General features: G+C 39.2%; 1 protein-coding gene across 1 annotated transcript; it reads right to left on the reverse strand.

Annotated features, from left to right (window-relative positions):
* Nucleotides 1-333: 333 nt before the first annotated feature.
* On the reverse strand, nt 334-19,849 carry LOC139117702 (uncharacterized). The gene is made up of 6 exons (XM_070680946.1): nt 19,717-19,849; nt 4,799-4,856; nt 4,396-4,549; nt 2,233-2,374; nt 943-1,056; nt 334-344 (listed from the first exon to the last, which is right to left on the reverse strand). Exons 2-6 carry the CDS (start codon nt 4,807-4,809, stop codon nt 334-336), a joined length of 432 nt encoding a protein of 143 aa, XP_070537047.1. The 5' UTR covers nt 4,810-4,856; nt 19,717-19,849.
* Nucleotides 19,850-21,207: the final 1,358 nt, after the last annotated feature.

Consider the following 21,207-nt stretch of genomic DNA (forward strand, 5'->3'; position numbering starts at 1 on the left):
ACGCAAAGGATATTACTTGCGCACAAACGACAAAGTACATGGTGCAAAAGTCTTTACTTTACAACTTCTTATTCTGTGTTTGCAGAGTTCATATCCTGAAGATTTCAACAAAGTTCGCGTACCCTCTTTTGCTTCGTATCAATTGCCTTCTCCATGGTTCTTAAGAGTTTAAGATCACTGCCACAAGCGCACGACTTTAGTCTCCTACATATTTCGAAATCGAAATTGTGATGACCACCTTCGAGGAACCATCGCAATTCATTTGGTGTACGGCAGCTATTTAATATTTCAACCGGAAAATCCTCCAATCGCTGTATATAACCGTCAAACAATTCATACTTGTCCTGTGGCAGATTCAAAAATGTAACGAATCAATTAAGTATTATTCAAATTAGATTCAAATTAGATTCAAATTAGACTCAAAGTTGTGACCTATGGTACTAATGTATCAGCGGTACGATTTTAAAAATCACAATTAAAACGTTTCACAAAAAACTAATTATCATTTTCCAGATATAAAGGGATATAGACAATGCAAGAAAGGATAACCTTTAATATCGATAATAAGAAATAGTTAATTTAACAATAAATAATAAATAAATAATGAATTTAATATATTGAATGAGTGAATTTACATGAATTAGATTCTTTATTCATCATTTTATTTATATATTTATTGATCAAGTGAATCTCTTCACTAGTTTTAATAGTTAGTAAATCTACATTTCCTATTAAAATTAAATAGCCAGTAAAGTAACTCGTTACCAGTTTAATTAATTATTAATTTTCTAAATTATTAATTAGTTGCCCTTTTCAAGATGCAATATATCATTACCTTTAAGACCGTCAACTTTTCTTGACGAACGAATTCTTTCATACGCATTACCAATTCAAAAGCTTCCTGAACACAATCCTTCATATACCCAGATCTACAGCATCTACTTGAAAAATCATCATTTTCCCGAAGTTGTAGATAGTGCATGATAAGATACGCCGGGCTTGATATTGCACCATAAGCATATATCTTCTCTTGGAGAGGCATATTTTTGACCGAACCTAGAAGAGATCACAATTGTGACTCTCAACGTTCATGTGAAGACGAAGGACGCGTATGCCATATTTTCACTATGATAAATATGAGATTGATCACTTGAATTCTCAGTAATTATAAAGGTAGAAGATGTGTATTAAATAGAAGAAAGTTAAAACGTTTGACGGATTTGATTAGATGCCAATAACACTCTGTATATAGGGATCGAATGATCACTTAGCATGCATCCGTTTGAGATAAACTCTCAAAACGAAATGTGAAAAGCCGCGCAATATGACAAAGGTTTTTGTCATCGAATGTTGTGTCGTGACACACGTACCACCAGCAACTAATCACAATACAATGCGCCTCAGATGGTGAGCAAAAGTTCTTGTTACTATATCGTAATTAGTATTCCCTAGAATTCGAAGAATAGTTGTATTCCCAATTGAAATTGTTCTCCGCTTTTGGGGACAAGAAGAACAAGTTCAAAATCTTTCTTGTCACATGTAAATCAATAAATGGACTCACCCCTTCATACCTGACGGAACTTACTGCATTTTCTAACCTGGGTTTATCGCTCCGCTGCTGGACAGAATTGTCCCCGAGACCAGCTGTCTTACGACATGTTGAGCAAAGTGTATTCATTGGTTTTATATAGTTTGTGTATGATGTGTGTTAGCGAGTATATGAGAGCCAGTGCGTCATGAACTCGTAAGCGTGTGGAGGGGTCCCAGTCAGAAAATTGTATCATCTCAGCTCGGTTATTGAACCAATGGGAGAGGGAATTTGGCCGAGCGGTTTTACTGCGGTTTATCTGCTAGGTGACTGGGTGCCGTATGCTGTGGATTCAAACTCGATCGAAAACTTTCTGTATTATTAAAGTCAATTCCCCTAGCAGATCTTTTCAATAAAGTCTACAAACTATATTTGAAAGTTCCTCAAACTTTGTCAAAATCTTATGGTGATAGATAAATCTCCCATTGTTCATCAATTTCATAAAACAAGATACCAGCTCATATTCGCTCCGTTCCCTATATTCGCACTTTTAGATCTAAGGTTATGAAGACTCATATCTCTAGGAGAACTTACCTGTACAGTGACCTATTGTAAAACTCCGGTAAACATCGCTTGATGGATACTAGGCGCTGCATGAACTATTTATCCTATCCTATCCTACAATGAACAAATAAGCAACCTACCTAGAATTCTTTTTAGAGCTAGTTCTTTTGCACCGTTTCGGAAGAGTAGTTTAACCATGTAAAAATCATTTCGCTCTGCGGCAATCTGCAGTGCTGTCGTCTGCATACCTCCTCGTCTCCCTTCGTAATTGACTTCGACTAACTGAAACAGGAGAACAGCTTTACATTACATATCCTGTCATCTACACGTTGTTGAAAACTAGTAAACATGCGTAATGTTGTTATAATTTTGAGCACCAAATTGAAAAGCCCTAAATCAGGTCGGGGGCGGGGGCGGCATTACAACGCCAAAGTTCAGCATGCGCCTTCGCATTCCAAACCTTTTAAGAACTCAAAAATGACAAGGCGTTCTCTTAAAGCCCGGGGCGAAATGGACCGGGATCCGGATTAATGCCAAGTTTGGGTGGGCGTTTTGGGGCATGGCTCTGCATAATGAGTCTGTTGGTAACGGTTGCTATCGTTCGCATTATCTGCGTAATCTGTTTGCTCTCAAATCACGCTCTGACTATAAGCTTAGGTACAGCCTTCGCAATACGCGAAAGAAAAAAGAAAGAAGGAAAAAAACAATTTCATAAAAACAGAAGCGTGCCGAGTTGATCTACTGAAGTTTTTGCTGAGTTGATTTACTGAAGTTTCGGGGTCACATATCCACATACGAAAATGGCGCCGTACGTAGTGGAAATAATCATAAAGAAAGTAATAAACATAAACATTAAAATAATCCGAAGCTGACTATTTCGTATGTTGAAATCACGAATTATTGATCTGAACATTGACTGAGAAACACGGTCAGGAAAATGGTAAGCAATAGGTGAACGACGCGACGTCATGACCGATCGCTAAAATAAAAAAATAAGTTCACTACATCACGGAAGGATCGAGATTTCCATTAATCTCGCGTACCACGATATCTGTAAGCGATCGAGGTCGGCTGCTTGGTTGCTTTGATGGTGACCCCGGACATCTCATCACGAGTTATGTTTATTTTCGGAGCAATGGGATGAACCACGGACTGGGTTCATAGATATCTCCGTTATTGAAGAAATTAAAGTCCAACCTTTGTCGAAATCTTACGATGTAGTGCCAACTCAATGAACCGATCTCGGACACACGTATCAATAGGCCTAAGCCTTTCAGAGAAGATCGGGTGATGACGCTCACTTGCTCACCTTGAACTGACATTGACAAATACTGTTTTGATGTCTTTACAAGCTTTGTTTAATTCTCATAACAGAAGTCCAAACGTTACTGGGGCAACCGGTAAGTCAAAACCTTACCAACCCTCCGAACACGACATGTCATTGCCATGTGTGAGAAACACGTGTACATACGGCCGTTTTCAGCCCGGGTTTTCAGGGCTAGCATTTATATCAAAAGCGACTGTAGCGTACCGGTACTTTCGGCCGTAGATTTGGGGGGGGGGGGGGGGCTGTTTAAAAAAGTGGCTCTCTTTGACTGACTGACTGTAATTAAATTGATCATGGAGGCTACCGCCATGCTTTAGTATTTAGTTGTTTTCGATGTCATTGTAAACTATGGACTCTGCCTGCAGTTCTGTAAAATACGGTGTACGCACTTTTCGCAAGGATACATCGTACCGGTACTGACTCATCTCTTCCTAAGTCACGACCGAAAATGGCTCACTTTCGCGATGTTATTGCATCATAAACGCTTGTTAGTAAATAGTTTATGACAACCACGAAGTTTCATTCTGTGTGCACGCCAATATACATGTAACTCTAAGCGTACACATGGTTTGTTTACATCGTAATTATTCTCGTAGGCACAGCAAATGTTTGACCAGTACTATTTACACCTCTGCGCGTCACTGAATGATTGACAATTGTTTGAAACGCGGAACGACTGTTCCCTGGGGGCAATTTCCTTTGTTACGAAAGCGATTTTCCCCTATATCGTCGTAATTTTAAAGGCCTTGTGAAACTTTGCGGATACCTGTATGGCCTACGTGTTTATGAAACAGTCTATGTTTATTGTATGCCAATAATGTCTGTTTGAGAATCGCTTCGGCTGATTTTCACAGAGCGGTCTACCTTGCCGTTGCCAGTTGTCACTCAAGCGCCATTATGAATTTCGATGAGTTAGGGGTCTTTTATACCCCGCACCGGGGTTTAAGGGGTGATATTATCATTCGTCTATCTATACCTTTGATTCTAACAACCACTTGACTCCTGCATAGTTGCCTCGTTCCACAGCAGTGAGGAAATTTTCACCCGTAGTGTTTACATCTGGCTGGCCTCTATTCTGCTCTTCCAAGTAGTGTTGGACACTCACACTCAGGTTCACCAAAGATGAGACCCTGTAATCGAAATATGGGACACATTTATGTACTCGCAATCCATATTTACCTTTCGCTGTCGCTGCTTTTGTTTGGAAAAGTGAAATACTCATGCAAACACGCATTTTAGGTAGTGTATCTCAAAAGTTACCACCTTTACAAAATAACACTTTCTCAAACAACCGTAAGATACTTTTGCTTACATATATGAAACTATTCGAGATAGCTTGGCTTTTATATGATTTGAGGTACAAATCAAAATAAACTTACGTTAATGACATATTTGGTTTTCCTGATCACAAAAAATGTCCAAGATCACCCTCCGCTACTGGTCAAAGAAAAATAAACAAATAAAAACAATATACAATATAGTGTTCAGCCATCTCGAGCATTCTCGAGACATTCATATTGCAAAATTTCAAAGTAACTGTAACCGCAAGCATCAACATTGGTGTGACAATGGTTTATATATATATATATATATATATATATATATATATATATATATATATATATATATATATATATATATATATATATATATATATATATATATATATATATTCCTGCGCTTGACAATCATTAGGAGTGAAATTGACGGGCTATATACCTATATGTAGAGTCAGGTGTGTATGCCACTATATATGTAGCAAAACGTTCGCCAATATCACTCCTGATGATTGCCAAGCGCATGAAACAGAATGTAGGGTAACCACAGCAGGTTCCACGCCTAGCAAAAGTTATGCCCTGCGGAAACGCACCACGTGTGTGTGTGCGCGTGTGTATACCTAGATAGATATATTATATATATATTCAAATGTTTGCATAAATTCACAGGTATACTTCTCATTGGATACGAAATACTTGGACGTCATCGCATGCGACAATAACTATGTTCACACTCACAAAATTTAGGTCGACAATGGACCGTACAAAATAACGCTCTTTTGGATAAAAGATTTGGTTCGCGTTTATATTTCACTGGATCTAGGACCGACCAAGCATCGCCACTCGTGACCTTTGACCTTTTCAGTGTTCAAAATCTATTGCTTTGTAATGTCTTTGCGGTTTTAGGTGCAAAAGAGTCAATCTGACTGCTAAACCGACATTTCAACCAGAGAAGACGTCCCAAGTATCTCTTGGATGAATTTACAAGATGATTGGATTCTGAGAAGCTGAAGAAATAACCAGTGCATAGTGTTTCTGGTGTCTTTGTTATCTAATGCCTGTCTTACAAGTAACGTTCACGGGATGACATGGTCCCGCTTGCGGAGCAAAACCTGGTGAGAACATGGGATGATAAAGACTGGAATGAAAACTTTTCGGTTCTGTTAAGTGTCATGTGGATCAGGGGTCGCGCTAATGCATTCAGGCATGCAGTTTGGACCCGATCCAAATTTTGTGACAGTCGTACACCCACCTTCTTGCCCCGTCCAAACTTAACTGGCCCTGGTCCAACCCAGCGCACCAACATTGGCAATTTTGAGTTGACCCAAAACCTGGCTAGACCCAGGGCCAACAAAAAGTACTCAATATGAACGGGACAAATATTGCCAACAAAAGAAAGATCCGCAAAGGATCTGCAAGTGAGACTTTGAAGCGTCCCTTAACACCCGATCAGCAAGAAAATCAGATAACATTGGATATAAAAGGAGACATTACCCCTAATAAAGATCTTATGCAAACATTTAAAGATACTATTCAATATGCAGCGGGCCGATATAAAAAAAGCTCAAGCTCATTACAAAATTAAGACGAATATTGATTTTCCATTCATTGCTGATTCCTGGAAACCACACTTTTTATTACGACGGAGAGTTTGGACTTTCACTTTCACAGAATATAGATTACTTGTTTACTGCTAACATCCATAGCGCCAGGTAACTAAGGGCACTCTTCACGCCTTTTCTCTCGTCAGATTTAATAGACATGGTACATGTATCAGCAAGGTAAGTTATATCTCGAAATGCAGTTACAGTTGGACAGAGTATCATTGCTTTGGATTTATATAAAAGGTAAACATGCATGACTTGCAACACTTATTCGAAAACTGGACTGTACTTACGGTCTTGCTATGCTGGAAATTAAAAATGTTTTATCAGCACACATGAATAACATGTCGTAAAAGTCTTCTCCGTCTTTTCTTGGATTTTATAACAACTAAAATTTGCAAACCTAAAACACTGACTATTGCAACCGACACCACAACACGTGACGCATTACGTTGTAAAATTCATGGACGCACTGTTACGAAGTTTACAAAATGTAATACGGGTATATTATTAAGCTTGCTACGATCTTTTATTCTCCATCTAAATAGCAGAACTTCGACATGCGTCAAATGCAAAATAATAACCAAAACACATTCATGCACATTTAGTGTAGGTAGATAGTCAATCATATGGGTTACGTAAATCCAATATATTTCAGAAACACCACAGAACACTTATTTTAATATTCAGATATGTATGCGCAAACATAAACATGCGTACTCAATCACACAAATTACACGTATGTATAGATACATACACACATGGATACATCCATCCATCCATCGATCAATCCATCGATCTATACAGTGTTTTATAGGTCATTCTCCCAATCCATTACTTTGAATTCATATTTACAACTTTCTAAAAGGTCATGTTTACTGCAAGTGAAGATATTTTTTAGAACAGCAATTAGCATATCAAGAAAAATTGTAGATTGTTCTTATATGTTCTGGATATAATCATTCAGTATAAATAGGGAACGGTACAGATTTTCGGTTAAACCTTCGGGATTACATCAATGTTTACTTCAAGACTAGTTTGGACTTTACACTCCTGCTGGACTTGCTCTGTGAACATCTACACGGATCAAAGTCAAACTCAAGCATGGAAGCCGAAAAAGGACTTGTTAGTCTACACACAACTCATTGGAGACTATGAGTTTGTGCCGTTCCGCCGTTCCAGCCAAGATATGTAGTACAGTTTGTACTTTATCACTTGACAAGCGATTAATTTAAATAAATTTCATTATAAAGAAAATCGTTGACTTAATCGCCGTTTTTTCTGTCGTAACGGAAATAGGAGGCTTTTCCAGGATTGGACATTTCGTGTCATATTTTGAAGAATTCCGTGTCGTTTGACAACATTTTGGCAGCCTTAAGAAAATTTCTATGAATTCAGTGCCTCGGTGCATTGTAAACTATTGTGAACTCAGCGATGTTTCATCATGGCAGAATTCAAGCCAGGCGAATTTATTGAGGACCTTGATCAGGAAGCATTTGATTCTCTTAAAAAGGAAAACCCTATTAAGTTGGCCCAGTTTTTAAAAGTAGAAGTCGAAAGATCTATGCGCAAGAAGGAAAATCAGTTCAATATTGTAAAACATTTTAGTTTATTTAAAGAAATTTAAGGAATCCATCTTAAAAAATTATGTGCCTAAATCTGCCTTTGAACTCACAAAATTAGGATTAGAATTACAGGCAGATTTTGAACTTAAAAAATTGGACATGGAAGAAAGACAGACAGAAAGAGTGAAAAGATTACAAACATAATCGAAACGTTTAGCGCTTGACAGTCGAGAAAAAACAAGTTTGACATCACACAACACTTCAGATTAGTTCAACCCTTCAAGAAAAAGATGTTGACAAATATTTCTGTCTATGCTTTTGCAGAGTGATTTGGTGGGTAAAGCCAGAGAAATTTACATTCAGTTGTCAGTAGGACAGGCTTCAGATTATGATTCTGTGAAAGAATTAATCCTCAAGGGTTATGGGTTGATGCGGGAGCTTATCGCCAGAAATGAAGAGATTGTGAGAAAGGGAAAGATCAAACTTATGTTGAATTTGCATCAATTAAATTGTTTTCCCAATCTTCACACAGTGAATTTGGATTCTTTTCATTTTCATCAATAGTCCAGTCACCAAAAACATCCCATACTGATGCTTCAAAAAGATCCCAGTCTGGGTCATAATTAAGATTCCACCTTTCTTTTTTCTCAATAGGCTCTTGAACGGGATTTTTATCTAAATTTAAAGATAAAAGTAGAACATTATGATCACTCCCTAGATGATAATTCATGTCATCATCCACCACGAATTGTATAGTTTTTTATTTGACTTTATCAGAGATTATAATATAATGGAGAACAGAGTGTTGGTTATTCCTAAACCATGTAAATGTACCATATGCACAGGGGAGGGTATTGGCTATATTAAGATCAGAGTCATAACAGAAATTCAAAAGCATTTTTCCATTATCATTTTTCACCGCATCTCCATTAACAATGTTTTCACATATTTTTCCATTAAAATCACCCATGATGATAACATTTTGCATTCCTTGATTTTCTAAAGTTAATACCTCTACTAGTAATTGGTGATGCAAATCCTCAACTAATATCTTATTCCTACCATCAACAGGGAAATATATAACACAGGCATATAACCTCACTGGTCTCATTAAATTTCACTTTAACCCATAATCTTTCCCAGTCATCCTTATGAGAATCGAGACACTGATCATCAATAATAATCACTGATTTATGAAGCAAAATACCAAAACCACCCCCCCCCCCTTTTTGGTGGCACGTGGTTTCTGTGGAAAATTTTAATCAGGTGTGGATATCATACTATTTTCCTTCGTAAATGTTTCACATAAGCCAAAGACGCTTATATTTTCTTTATGCAAAAGACTTGAGAGCTCCTGTTTCTTCGATTTAAGACCCCTTATGTCATTAAAACCAATTTTAATGGTTTTACCTGCATTAAAAGGGGTGTTATTTTTCAAACATATGTTATTGCAATGAATGTCTTTCTGTTTTGAACCATGTTTAGGAGGCACAATGCCATTATAATTGTTTTCTGTATTGTATAAAAGTTTTACTCTCTTTATGCATGACGGCACAGATGGAACTAAATTTTTGAGTTGTTTTCCTCAGTAGAATTAAACGCTGCATACAAAACTTAGCTTTGTGACCAACTTTGTGACAGTTGTGGCAGAGAGAGTTTTCTTTCATAGCGGCAAGTACGCACATTATGACCCGGTTCACCGCAGTTGTAGCAACCCTGAAATTGCCTATTCTGTAAAGTTGGCCTGCGATACTGGTTGGCATAGTTGCTTGGGTTGAATTTTACATGAGGGTGTTGTCTATCACTACCCGTGTTCATCTTTTCTTGACTTTGCATTGTTCCAGATCTTCTGCTGTTCATCCCATTCGTAATGGCAGGCACATAGTTATGGAAATTATTTACAAGCCTTGCTAATCCGTGATTGTTCAAGTGAACCTTATCGTAATAAAGTGAAGAATTTATCACATATTGTGATATCTTAAAACATGGATCATTGTCAATGAAGGTTGACTCATTGTCTTTTGCCACTTGTTTAAGCTGGTTATTGATAACATCAACCTCACCTTGTTTTCTGTTCAGTCTTGGACAGATACTGGATATTAACACTTTTGCTTTAGCATTGATTTCCTTGACAGCATGGATTGTGTTGGCACAATCCTCAGCAATGCTTGAAATACAGATAGAATTCTTCACATCATTTGTGCCAGCATGAACTATTACATTATCACACTCTTTCAAAAAGTCAGACATGTTTTGTATGCAAGAAGTGATTTCTAGAAACATAGCACCTTTCATTACAACTACTTCTGTTTTGCTAAGTCTACCTGGCTGAATTCTTTGCACCACAGAATCACCGAAAATAATGGTCTTCTGGTCTGTACAGGCTTGAACATTTGTTCTACTGATGCTGTGGTAGTTTTTCCTCCCAAGTGCATAATTTGAATGGGTTTTGCGGTGAGTTGTTAATTTTGATGGACTTCTATAATCGACCTTTGAAGGAGATGGAGGTTGTGAATGATCATCATGCTGTTGATCCATCAGTACACTATAGTAATTTTTTGTTGGAACTGCAGGATGAGTGTAATTTGTTTCTTCTTTTCTTTCATCATTACAATTCTGGAAGCTAGCTATTGAAATGTTACTTTGCTGAGCCTTTGTCTTTAATACTGAAACTGATTCCTTTAGAGCCTCCTGTGTTGCTGACAGTTTGGTAACATTGGCGCTGATAATATCTAGTTTACAATCAATAGAGGCAATATTTGACAATACACCAGAGAGTAAGGCATGGATTGATTTAAGGCCATCAGTATTTTCCAAAACATGGTTTGTTGTAGTTACTGTTAGTGGATTAATTTCTGATTTGAAGGTACGGTAGTTATCCCTCAAATCTTCCATTTTGTTTGCAACGGTTTCAACTGATTTCTCCAGAACTTTAATGGACTCTGAAACGCCCTCTTTGTTCTGTTGTTTGATGGATTGTGCTCTGTGTAGAAAAAAATGTTTTCTCGCTGATGTGTTCAAAGGAGTTGAAATTTGATTACTGTCCTTATGGTTCTCAACCTCGTCACTAATAGATGGCTTGACAATTCCGGCTGTGCAAGACGGTGATCTCAAAGAGTTCACACTATCTTGGTGTCCCTCATGGTTCATTGTTGATGTTTGCTTACATGTTGCAGGAGATCCGAAAATGTCCATAACTTTCGTATTGACTTCGTGGTGGCAGTTTGAATAATTCCATGAACCACTGATTCTCGATTCAAAGCTATCATTTCAACGAGCTGTGATGTTGACCACTAGACTTGACGAATGGTGATGGCGACCATCATTTTGTAGTGTAGGCTCAAAGGCAGCATTACGCATGAACAGCTTTGCTTGATCGATGCAATGGAAACATTTATATAAAGCAATTTATTTACACTTCGGTGGCAATTTTCCCAATTATCTACAATACCAGTCTTTTGGCCGATAGCGACGGCATAATAGCGAGCGCAGCGAGAGCGGCCGAAGACTAACGTGTGTACATGAAATTTAGAATGGAATCTCTATATACCTACGAGTTTGAGATAAGGGCACTTTTACATGGAGGCGGCCATTTTGAATACTTTTACACGGATTGCGTGAAATTAAAGATATCATCTACCACAAATCCTACTCGACAATGTGTATTTCCGACAAAAGAATCTCTCTACTCCAAAGAAAGTGTGAAATTTGGTTCAAAATGACTATTTTCGATCACTTTTGAAGGCCTGGTTCGGTCATCACTAGGCGCGGCCATTTTGAAACAAGCCTACTCTCGCGAGAACGAACGGTCAACTCAAGCGCGAATTAAAAATCGTGTGCCTCAGGCTACCGACGGGAATATCAAGTACGTGTTTACATTAGACTGCCTCTATTCCCGCCCCTGTAAACCGATCGGAATCATATAATTTACCAGTTTTAAATAATTTTCGTCAGTGAATTTGGCATTTCCAAGTTAAATTGCTATAAATGTTATTCTAGAAAACAATGGACAACAATTCAACCTCAATGGCCAAGATATGCATCATGCATCAAACACAGAAGTTAGCATGCTATTGCCTGAAAACATCAATGACGATATACCCTACGCTGCGCTCGCTCTCAGTTCACACCTGTTACACATTACTTAAAGTTCTATTGTTCACCTTTCATTTTCATCGTTGTTGGTCCCTAGTGCACATGGCGGCAGCCATATTGTTCTCTCATGAGTCGTCATCGCTGTGGAGACACACCAGGTCCTCTAGCTCGTCTTCAGGTCGTTTACCATCCGTCATCATCGGTCAGTTTGCTCTCCCAATATTCATGAACACTAACAAATGTCTGTATTTGGTATATTCTACTGTTTTAACGAAGAACTTGTAAGATTTTGCTGAATGGTCTCACAAGAGAAGTTTTCACACGATGCGCCCTCTATATCATCAGCGCCCTCTATTTCTTGGAAACGACCTTGCTCGGACAAGATCATTACAAATCCACTTGTTACCAGTAAAAAGCCAAATGAACAGCAAATTCCTTACTTATATCCTGCATTTGCTGTTACTCGAGCCATGTCAAAAAAACAACAAAACTTAAGAAAATCAACATATTATTAGAAATGATGTTACAGACGACGTTGACTTAAATGAAATCTTTCTCACCCAGGTGTTTTACATGGATCAGTCCGTTATCCCTAGTAGATTTGAAACGTCCATTAAAAATTCTGCAGACCAAGGTCAGACATTTTCCAGATCACGTGTTATTAAAAACACAAGGAACAAGATATTTTGTGTTTATTTGAGAGCGTTGTTGATGAATTTGAAACCTATAGTCCTGTTCGGTATTACACAAAGTCTGGTATTCTCATGTGCAAGTGGAGATCTCTAGATGTCTTGATGACGATTGAGCAACAAAACATGAAATAGTGGTTCCAAAGTCGTCTGTTGTTGAAATATTGCGCCTTGCCCATAAAACCCCTGGGCTGTTAATTTGCTTTTACTTTATCCATTCAACGGTGCTGGACCTCAGTCCCTCGCGCAGAATTTTACAGAGATAAACTTAAAAGTGAGCTGGTCCGTAAGTTTGATTGAGAGTACAAACTTCCAAGTAAATCGTGTGTTAACAAAGCGCAGTTAAGAAAACAAACAAACAAACAAACAAACAAACAAACAAACAAACAAAAAGAATTGTATAAAAAAATCTAAATACTTGGTAAATCTGGTAAAACTTCTCGTCTTTGAGAGCCTTTAATAAATAAATTGACATTAAGAGACTATGTATTCATTTTGTGGAGACACAATTTCAATTAGCTTATTTCTATGTACATTTAATCTCCATTTCAATGGTAAATATATGTCTTTCTAATATCCTCGTATAGTGGACACAGATATATGAAATGAAATTCGTTTCCTACAGTCGTAATATTGTTAACCTCTTCACAATGCATACAAATTCTCCTTTCGATCGGGCAAATTAAAATGACGACCGATTTCTATGTTCAGTTTATGGGTGGAACAGCGAAAGTCAGCTAAAATTCGTTTTTGTCTGTAACTCAAGTACTCCACATATCTTTCTGGTTCAAGCATGGACTTGAACTCGCCATAAACCCTTAACCTTGTTGAATTTGTTAGGATACTTTGCTAATCTTGTTTATAACAATATTTTTAATCTTTGAGTAAAGTTACTCAAAATACATTAGCGTCCCCAATTTGGTGCTCTAATAAAAATATTCCAAAACCTTACCCAAAACGTAACTTTTTAATGTTGGTAGTCCGTGTAGTCTCTCAGCATCATCTAGACGCTTTGAAATAAGATAACATGCTGTTGGATATCTATCATTTCTCATTTCAATTCATTTCAACGAATATGAAAGATATCTTTTAAAATAACCACAACGTAATGGAAGTCTTCCACATTCCTCAAGCAATGCTGGCGTATAAGCATTACTATTTACACCTGTCAAAAATCTACGAAAGTTAATTTGCATACGTTCGATGATCGTGCTCTTAAAATATTCGCCTTTGTTACACCTGTCGGATTGTTCCAGTACAGCTAATGCCATTTGGGATGAAGGTCGAATTCAGTCGAAAATCACACGAAACGAGCGTTTTTGAAGGAGATTAAGTATCAGGTATGAATTTTGAGAATGATAGGGAACGATCGACAATTACATGGTTGATAAACTTGCTAACTTTCACAGTAAAATCGAACATGGAAGATGACATGGCATGTTTTTATAGCGATTTGGTTTACTTCTCAGGCATATGTACACACGACTATGGGGCACGTAGGCAAGGAGCAGCTTTCTAGAAAACATGTGACTGTGGTTATTGTTTTACCGAGGGCCAATGTCACGTGGTAGTTGGCGATGAAGCTTTAATGTTAAAAACAGTTGCCCGATTCTAGAATCGCTCGAGCGCTGACCATCCAGGAATTCATCTTTGCATTCTCCGTTTACAAAAAACATTATTTGTGACGTATACCCCAACCATCACAAAGAATTTGATGCTTATCAACATGAAGTTGTTGACATGTCTGAACATATTGGCGGCCTGGCGTTCCGTGAATAACATCGGGTGTTCTCTGCTCAGCGTTGCTGCTCAACCTTAACACTAAGGTAGATTGGTCGCACCGTGACTCCTCCCTCTACAGCTCCATTTTCTCTGGTCTCCCAGCAGCAGAATGCAACTTGTGCAGCAGTGTCGCACGCACAATCGACATCTGTCCTCAATTGACAACAGGTACAAAGAAGCCTCCCGGCACTGCATCGCTCATACAGTCATTAACACATGGTTGAGCGTGGGTTTTACCAGGGCAGGGAACTGTGCAACAATTTTAATTCAGCTTCAGGCTGCAAGAGTTATCACTGCTCCCTCACTTACTCTTGTCTCCAGTGTTTCAAGCGCACACTGCAGGGCTGAGAGGAATGTTTCACCAAGCAACTACCAAGCAAACGGCTGTCCAAAAACTGACTGCCTGCAACGGCTTCTACACCCATTGATATTCCTAGTCTTACACTGCACCTAGTCTCACATCCAGATCGTATTTTTGTAAAAAATCTCCTCTCAGGCCTTAAAGATGGTTTCCATACATTCCTATGCAAAGCACTATCGGCAACGTTTATCGGATGCAATCTTCTCTCAGCATGCTCACAGCCGGACATTGTTTCTAAACTAATTGACTTTAAAGTGGAAAAAGGCTACTTAGCTGGCCCTTTCGACCAGCCATTATTTCCTGCATTTCGCTGTAGGCCCATTGGTATAGCAGACAAGAAATATCCTTCGGAAAAAAACCCGGCTGATTGTCGATCTCTCGTCACTACACCATTTCCAGCATCAACGATCTCATCGATAGAAATGATTTCAGCTTCATCTACGTCAAAATTGACAATGGTATTTCTGCCATTTTCCGTTCTTGACAGGAATCCTGGCTCTGTAAAACTGACATTGTCAACGCCTTTAAACTAATATTGAGTTACCCATCTGTATGGCATCTCTATGGCATACACTGGAACAGTCGTTTCTACTTCTTTGTCAGGCTTCCCTTTGGCTCACGTTCCAGCCAAAGATTATAAATTTGCTCACTTCAGCTATCTCTTGGATTGCGCATAATGTATACGATATCAACACCATTTTCCACTTTTTAGACGATTCCTTACTGTGGACCCTCCCGTATTCCTGTAAACAATGACACTGCTAACACTGCCATTCAATCGACTGGGAATCCCTATGCAAAACATACATCTGTCGACTCAACCACTATCTTAAAAAAGTATCTTGTTATCATACTTGTCACTATCAAGATGGAATCCAGCTTCCCGCATGACAAACTTTCAAAGCTACTCGAACTAGTCACATCTTTCCTTCACCGCAAATCATGCACAAAAAGGCAGTTTTTTAGCCTCCTTAGCCATATGAACTTTGCATGCCAAGTGGTTGTCCCCGGAGGGACATTCATTTTAGGCTGATCGAGCTCTCCAAAGCTACACAAAAACTGGGCTATCACATAACCATTTCTGCTGAAAGTAGGCAGGATCTCACTATGTCGCACCACTTTCTCACAAACTGGAATGTTATTTCTATGTTTCTGGATGCCAACATGAAAAACTCCTCCGAAATTGACCTCTATACTGACGCGAGCGATATTGGGCATGGAGGCTACTTTATTGACCATTGGTGTCATGAAAAGTGGAAAGATGACCTTTGGTCAGATGCTGACCCAGCGCTTTCCACAGATTTTTAATAACTTTATTTTATCATCGTCACTTGTGGGCCACTTGTGGGCCCCTAAACGTATTCTGTTCTACTGTGACAACTCCGCCACAGTTCACACCATCAACAAGGGTCATTCCTATTCGCCTTTAATTATGACATTTATGCACCACCTTGTCATTACCAAACACATGCCAAACACATGCCAGGAAGACTCAACACAATAGCTGACTCTCTGTCTCGTTTGCAGTTGCACCGTTTTCGGATCAACCCACCATCAGGCGACGAGCTTCCTTGCCAATTTCCCTCGGAGGTTATGTTTCACTGCGGCAGGCCGTCATCTGTTTCCAGGGAGCTAACTCAGCGAAAGGACAGCCTGTTCTTTACTCATCAGGTGGTTAAATTTCCTGACTCTATCAGGCATTTCAGACTCTACTGGCCTGCCTCCTGAGTCCGAAGAGATCCTCATCTGTTTCATTACTTATTGTGCCACATATATTCATTTGAAACTATTCACCATCAAAGTTTACTTAGTTGGAATTTGCAACCATTATATAATGAATAACCGCCATCATCCCTTTCGATTGTTGCAAGACCACGCTTTTCGACGAACATTCATAACTTACAAAGAATCACAACAGGACTGCCTCTGCAATCATCGCCAATATATATCCTACGCTGCATTGGTCACCTCCTCGGCATTGGTGTTCTTGGCCACTACTTCATGCTCATGCTGGAGTCAGCTTTTCTCCTTGCCTACTTTGGATTTCTACATTGCAGCAAATTCACCACTGTCACACAACGGTTCAACCTAAACTACAATCTCTGTTTCGGGGACATTATCACCAATTACATCAATGACAAGGTGTCTGGTGTTGCAGTACATATCAATACCTTCAAGACAGACAAATTTCTTCGCTGTTCGCCTTACTACTTTTTCCAATAGGATCTTCCATCTGTCCCATTTCTACACTTCTCAATTTCATCGCAGTGTGTCAACACATACATGCTACTCCACAGGAACCATTTTTCCTCCTCCCGGAAAGAACCCCAACGGATCGCTGCACCTTCATGGATTCTTTGCAAGCTGTTCTATCGTGCATTGGCCTTCAGCCCACCTGTTCGCAGGACATTCCTTTCATATAGGTGCAACCACCATGGCTGCCGCAACCCATGTGCTGGATCATCTTATTCAATGTTTTGGTCGATGGTCAAGCAACTACTACCACCTTTATATCCGTACATAAGAAGTTTCCTTGCGTTGTGCCTTTCAACTAATGGCAACATGCTGATTGCAGAAGCTTTGCTTGACAGTACATAATTTCCCAGTTACGATGGACTTTGAACGCACAAGCAATGCCACTTACTGTGAACTTTGAACGACGTCGTGCAAGTATTGCCAATGCCCTTGAAGGGATTCGGCTTCACACAAACTTTTCAATTCACTGTCATTGTGTCTCTTTCCTTGCATTTCTCGGCTTATAACCCATGCATGGATCATTGTCAGTCCCGTTCTCCACCAGTTTGATTTCCCAGTCTCGTATCATATCACCATGATCCACTATACCCGAGCATGTTTCATGGTCCGTTTCATTTTCCATCTGTCTGACTCCTCCCTGGCTCGTATCATATCGCACAATCCCCTGGCCCGAGTCACCTGTCTGTTCTTTTTTTGTCCCATTCTCACCTGTCTGACCCCTAGGCTCATATCATATCATCCCCTGGGTTTCGAGTCACTCATATTTCACTATTCATTTGATTCCCGCCGGTCTGACCCTAGGCTCTTCCCTTTGGGGCCTTCAAACCACGGAAACCACACTTATCTCCAAAAGTAATCCGGAACTCCCACTTGTTTTTAGGGTGGTTGGGAGCTTCCATTTATCAATTTAGGGGGATAGAAACCTTTTTAAAAAAGCCAATTTTTAATTGATAAATGAAAGCATCGAGGCTCTTCTCAAGTGACCCTGTTTTTTAGACTCTCTGTTTGTCGATTTAATAGTTCCACACCACGCTGGTGGTCCAAAACCTCGACTTTGTATACTACTCCGACCCGTGGGGCTGCAATTCCAGTCTATGGAAGACGCAGGAATTTTGCACAGCAGATCTGCTGTTCACAGATACAGTCGCGGGCGACTAATCCTCCCTTGTCTCACGGTAATTTTACCACTTGTTGTGGTTCCTGATCATAAATAATGTCCTCAACGCTAAGGAAATGATCGACAGTGTATATTTCAGACTGGAAAAAAGTTTAATCATATGTATACTAGTAGTAGTCTCATTTCTACTGTCTGTGGTCACATTTGACGAGATCGTTTCGCATTGGAAGGACAACATTGCTCAGAGTCGTTAACATGTCATTTTTCAGCCGAAATTGTGACTGTTGTTCCTTTGGTTTGCGTCGATGGGACTGCTTATGATCAGGAAGCAGGACTATGGTATATTTCCTTGAGGTAAAAGTAAGGGAGGATTCGCCGCTCGTACGACCGTTCTGTGCACAGCAGATCTGTTGTGCAAAGCGTTTTCTGTGGACTGGAATTGTAGGGCGCTACACAGCCAACACGGTAGAAAAAGCCGGCGCACGGCCCGTGGGCTACAAGTATTGCAACTACTTGAGGGGTTCATCTTATTGGGGACTCTTGTTGCTGTCCGCCATTGTTCAAAAGAATGAAAATTACTGTTGTGGTCAGTCTTTACTCCCTAGGTAACTAAATCTTAAATTCACATGGTCGCATTACAAGTAGTCATGTAGTCACCTCATCACCTCAGTATATAAAGTAGTCATTTCATAATACAAGAGCATGAATTTGTCATTACAAAATTCTCGCATGGGGCCTACATCAAACTGTCGTGCTAGTAATGAAAGTTTCCATATAGTCAGTGTGTGTGTAATCATCTAATTATCGGTGTGCTGCATGTTTTAACAGAATAATTTGATTACATAATGCAAGTACCTCATCATATCAGTATGTGATGACAACAGTTAAGCATAGGGTATTTCTTTTGTAATTGAATCATATCAAACCAGCACTAAATATTGCATAGGCGAACCACAGTTCAGCATAGACGAACCACGTTGCAAAAGTGAATTTTGGCTGGCATTCTACGCCATATACTGTAGCGTTTCAAGGTAAATGCATCTTTTCGTTCACATTTTAGTACACTTCTATATCATATCTCTACTTCCTTCAGAAGTTTGTTGACCCAACAAAGTGAAAGTACTTTGTGCACGTCATTTTAAATCTGGTATGAAGGAAAAAAAAGCCAGTGAGCCGGCTGTTTTTTTCTGTATGAACCAATCGTCGGTTTCAACGTTTATAAGTTTTCAATAAACAAACTCGAGAGGATTGCAACACTGCTTTCGACGAAGACTACGCCATTCAATTCAATTATTTACAGCTTTCTTAGAAGTCGCACGTTTGACCTTTATGTACGCTTGTAGTATTACATATATTTGACGGTTCTTGGCTAAGCTTTTGAACGTCTAAGGTAACTTGGTTTGCATTGATTAGCAAAGACAGATCCACAAATGCACTAGCAGGCGTCTCCCACTATTGGAAATTGTCGTTTGGCGTTCTTCTTTTGAGCCATTGATTGACTTGCTGTTTTAAAATTGATAACCTGAGATGTCGACCTTATTCGGTACATACCTTAATCGGATAGGTATCACTTGTTTTTCAGTGCCGTTGCTTGATCTGTGACAGCTTAGTCACACCGTTCACTGTAAGTATGGCTACTATGACGGGAACGTTTACATTCACGTTTAAGTGAAAGGAAAACTTTACCTGGAATCCTAGATATTATCGCCTGAATACAATGGTTTATGTGCCCGAGAGCTGGTGGTAATTTGCCCGACGCCAGCAGGGGAAAATAGTCTCCTGCCGCGAGGACACATAAACACATCAATTCACGCAATAATATTTTTATTACATGCCTCTTTATACATAATGCTATATGATATTTCGTTACAAGCAGGACATTCTTAAACAGTTTTCGCATTATCGAACAGCATCAAACAGATTTTAACGAAAGTCAAAATAGCAGTGCGCGTATGGATATTTTACATCTTGTGTTGAGCGTCTACTTTGACGTCGAAAACGTTGAAGGGTTTCACCGGATAGGGTAACTATGGAAACCGGTTGATTCATCGTTCACACGGTCCGCTAACTCCCCGGGTGTTCATATTCAAATCAATGCACTGATTTGCACTCACATCGAGGCATGTAATAAAATGCAGTACTCTACAATGCCAAAAATTACAAGCAAGACGAATACACTGCGGGTATGATTTGTATTTGAATGCATGGCTATAAATGTACATGTATATCCATGTACATGCATAATGTACATGCATCTGAATGCCATTGATATACATGTACATGCAAGTTGACTTTCCCCGCAGGTTGCTTTGTAATACATCGGTTTTCAAGAAGTTCATGGGTGAAATCTCTTAGAAGAGCGAAACTGAAAAGCTCAATAAAGTCCACTGATATTTAACTAATCTAATTGATTTCCCTCTATAAGGTTGACGCCATAAATGCGGGTTTATAGCCCTTCAATATACCATAGCTAGTTTGAAAATAAAATTACGGAGAAAGGTCAGTCTGGATCATACAATCCAGTAACATAGCACTAACATCTTGTCACGTAGCCCAGTTCAGAGGTGGCTGCATTAGAAGTGAGCACGTATGGTTGTGTGAAGGTCTTGTAGTATGACTCATTATTAATGCATAGAAAGCTGAGCCGTAACCGTTTCATGATTTGACCAAATATTGTTGGAGAGACACCATCTCAAAAGCTGCAAAGAAATGACCCTTTAGCTTCTCATTATTTTTGGTCAAGTAAAAAAATGAAGGCGGTGGCGATCTCATAGCTCACTCTTTTTTCCGATCATTTACATTCACTTGACGGATCACCCAGTGCAAGATGTCATCGTTGTGGAGTTCGTTTGTGACAGATGTCTGCTTTCTCTTTCGTGACCACCGAAACAGATCACGCCAGGACGCTTGAAATGATCGTAGAGTGGTAGAGTGATAGATAATATGATACACAGAACACATACAATACTTAGGTATGCAGTCAACTTACACTCAACAATTTTGAGACAAAACGATATATCACGCATGTTTACTCAAGAACTG

The sequence above is a fragment of the Ptychodera flava genome, chromosome 18, assembly GCF_041260155.1.
Source record: "Ptychodera flava strain L36383 chromosome 18, AS_Pfla_20210202, whole genome shotgun sequence".
NCBI classification, from domain to species: domain Eukaryota; kingdom Metazoa; phylum Hemichordata; class Enteropneusta; family Ptychoderidae; genus Ptychodera; species Ptychodera flava.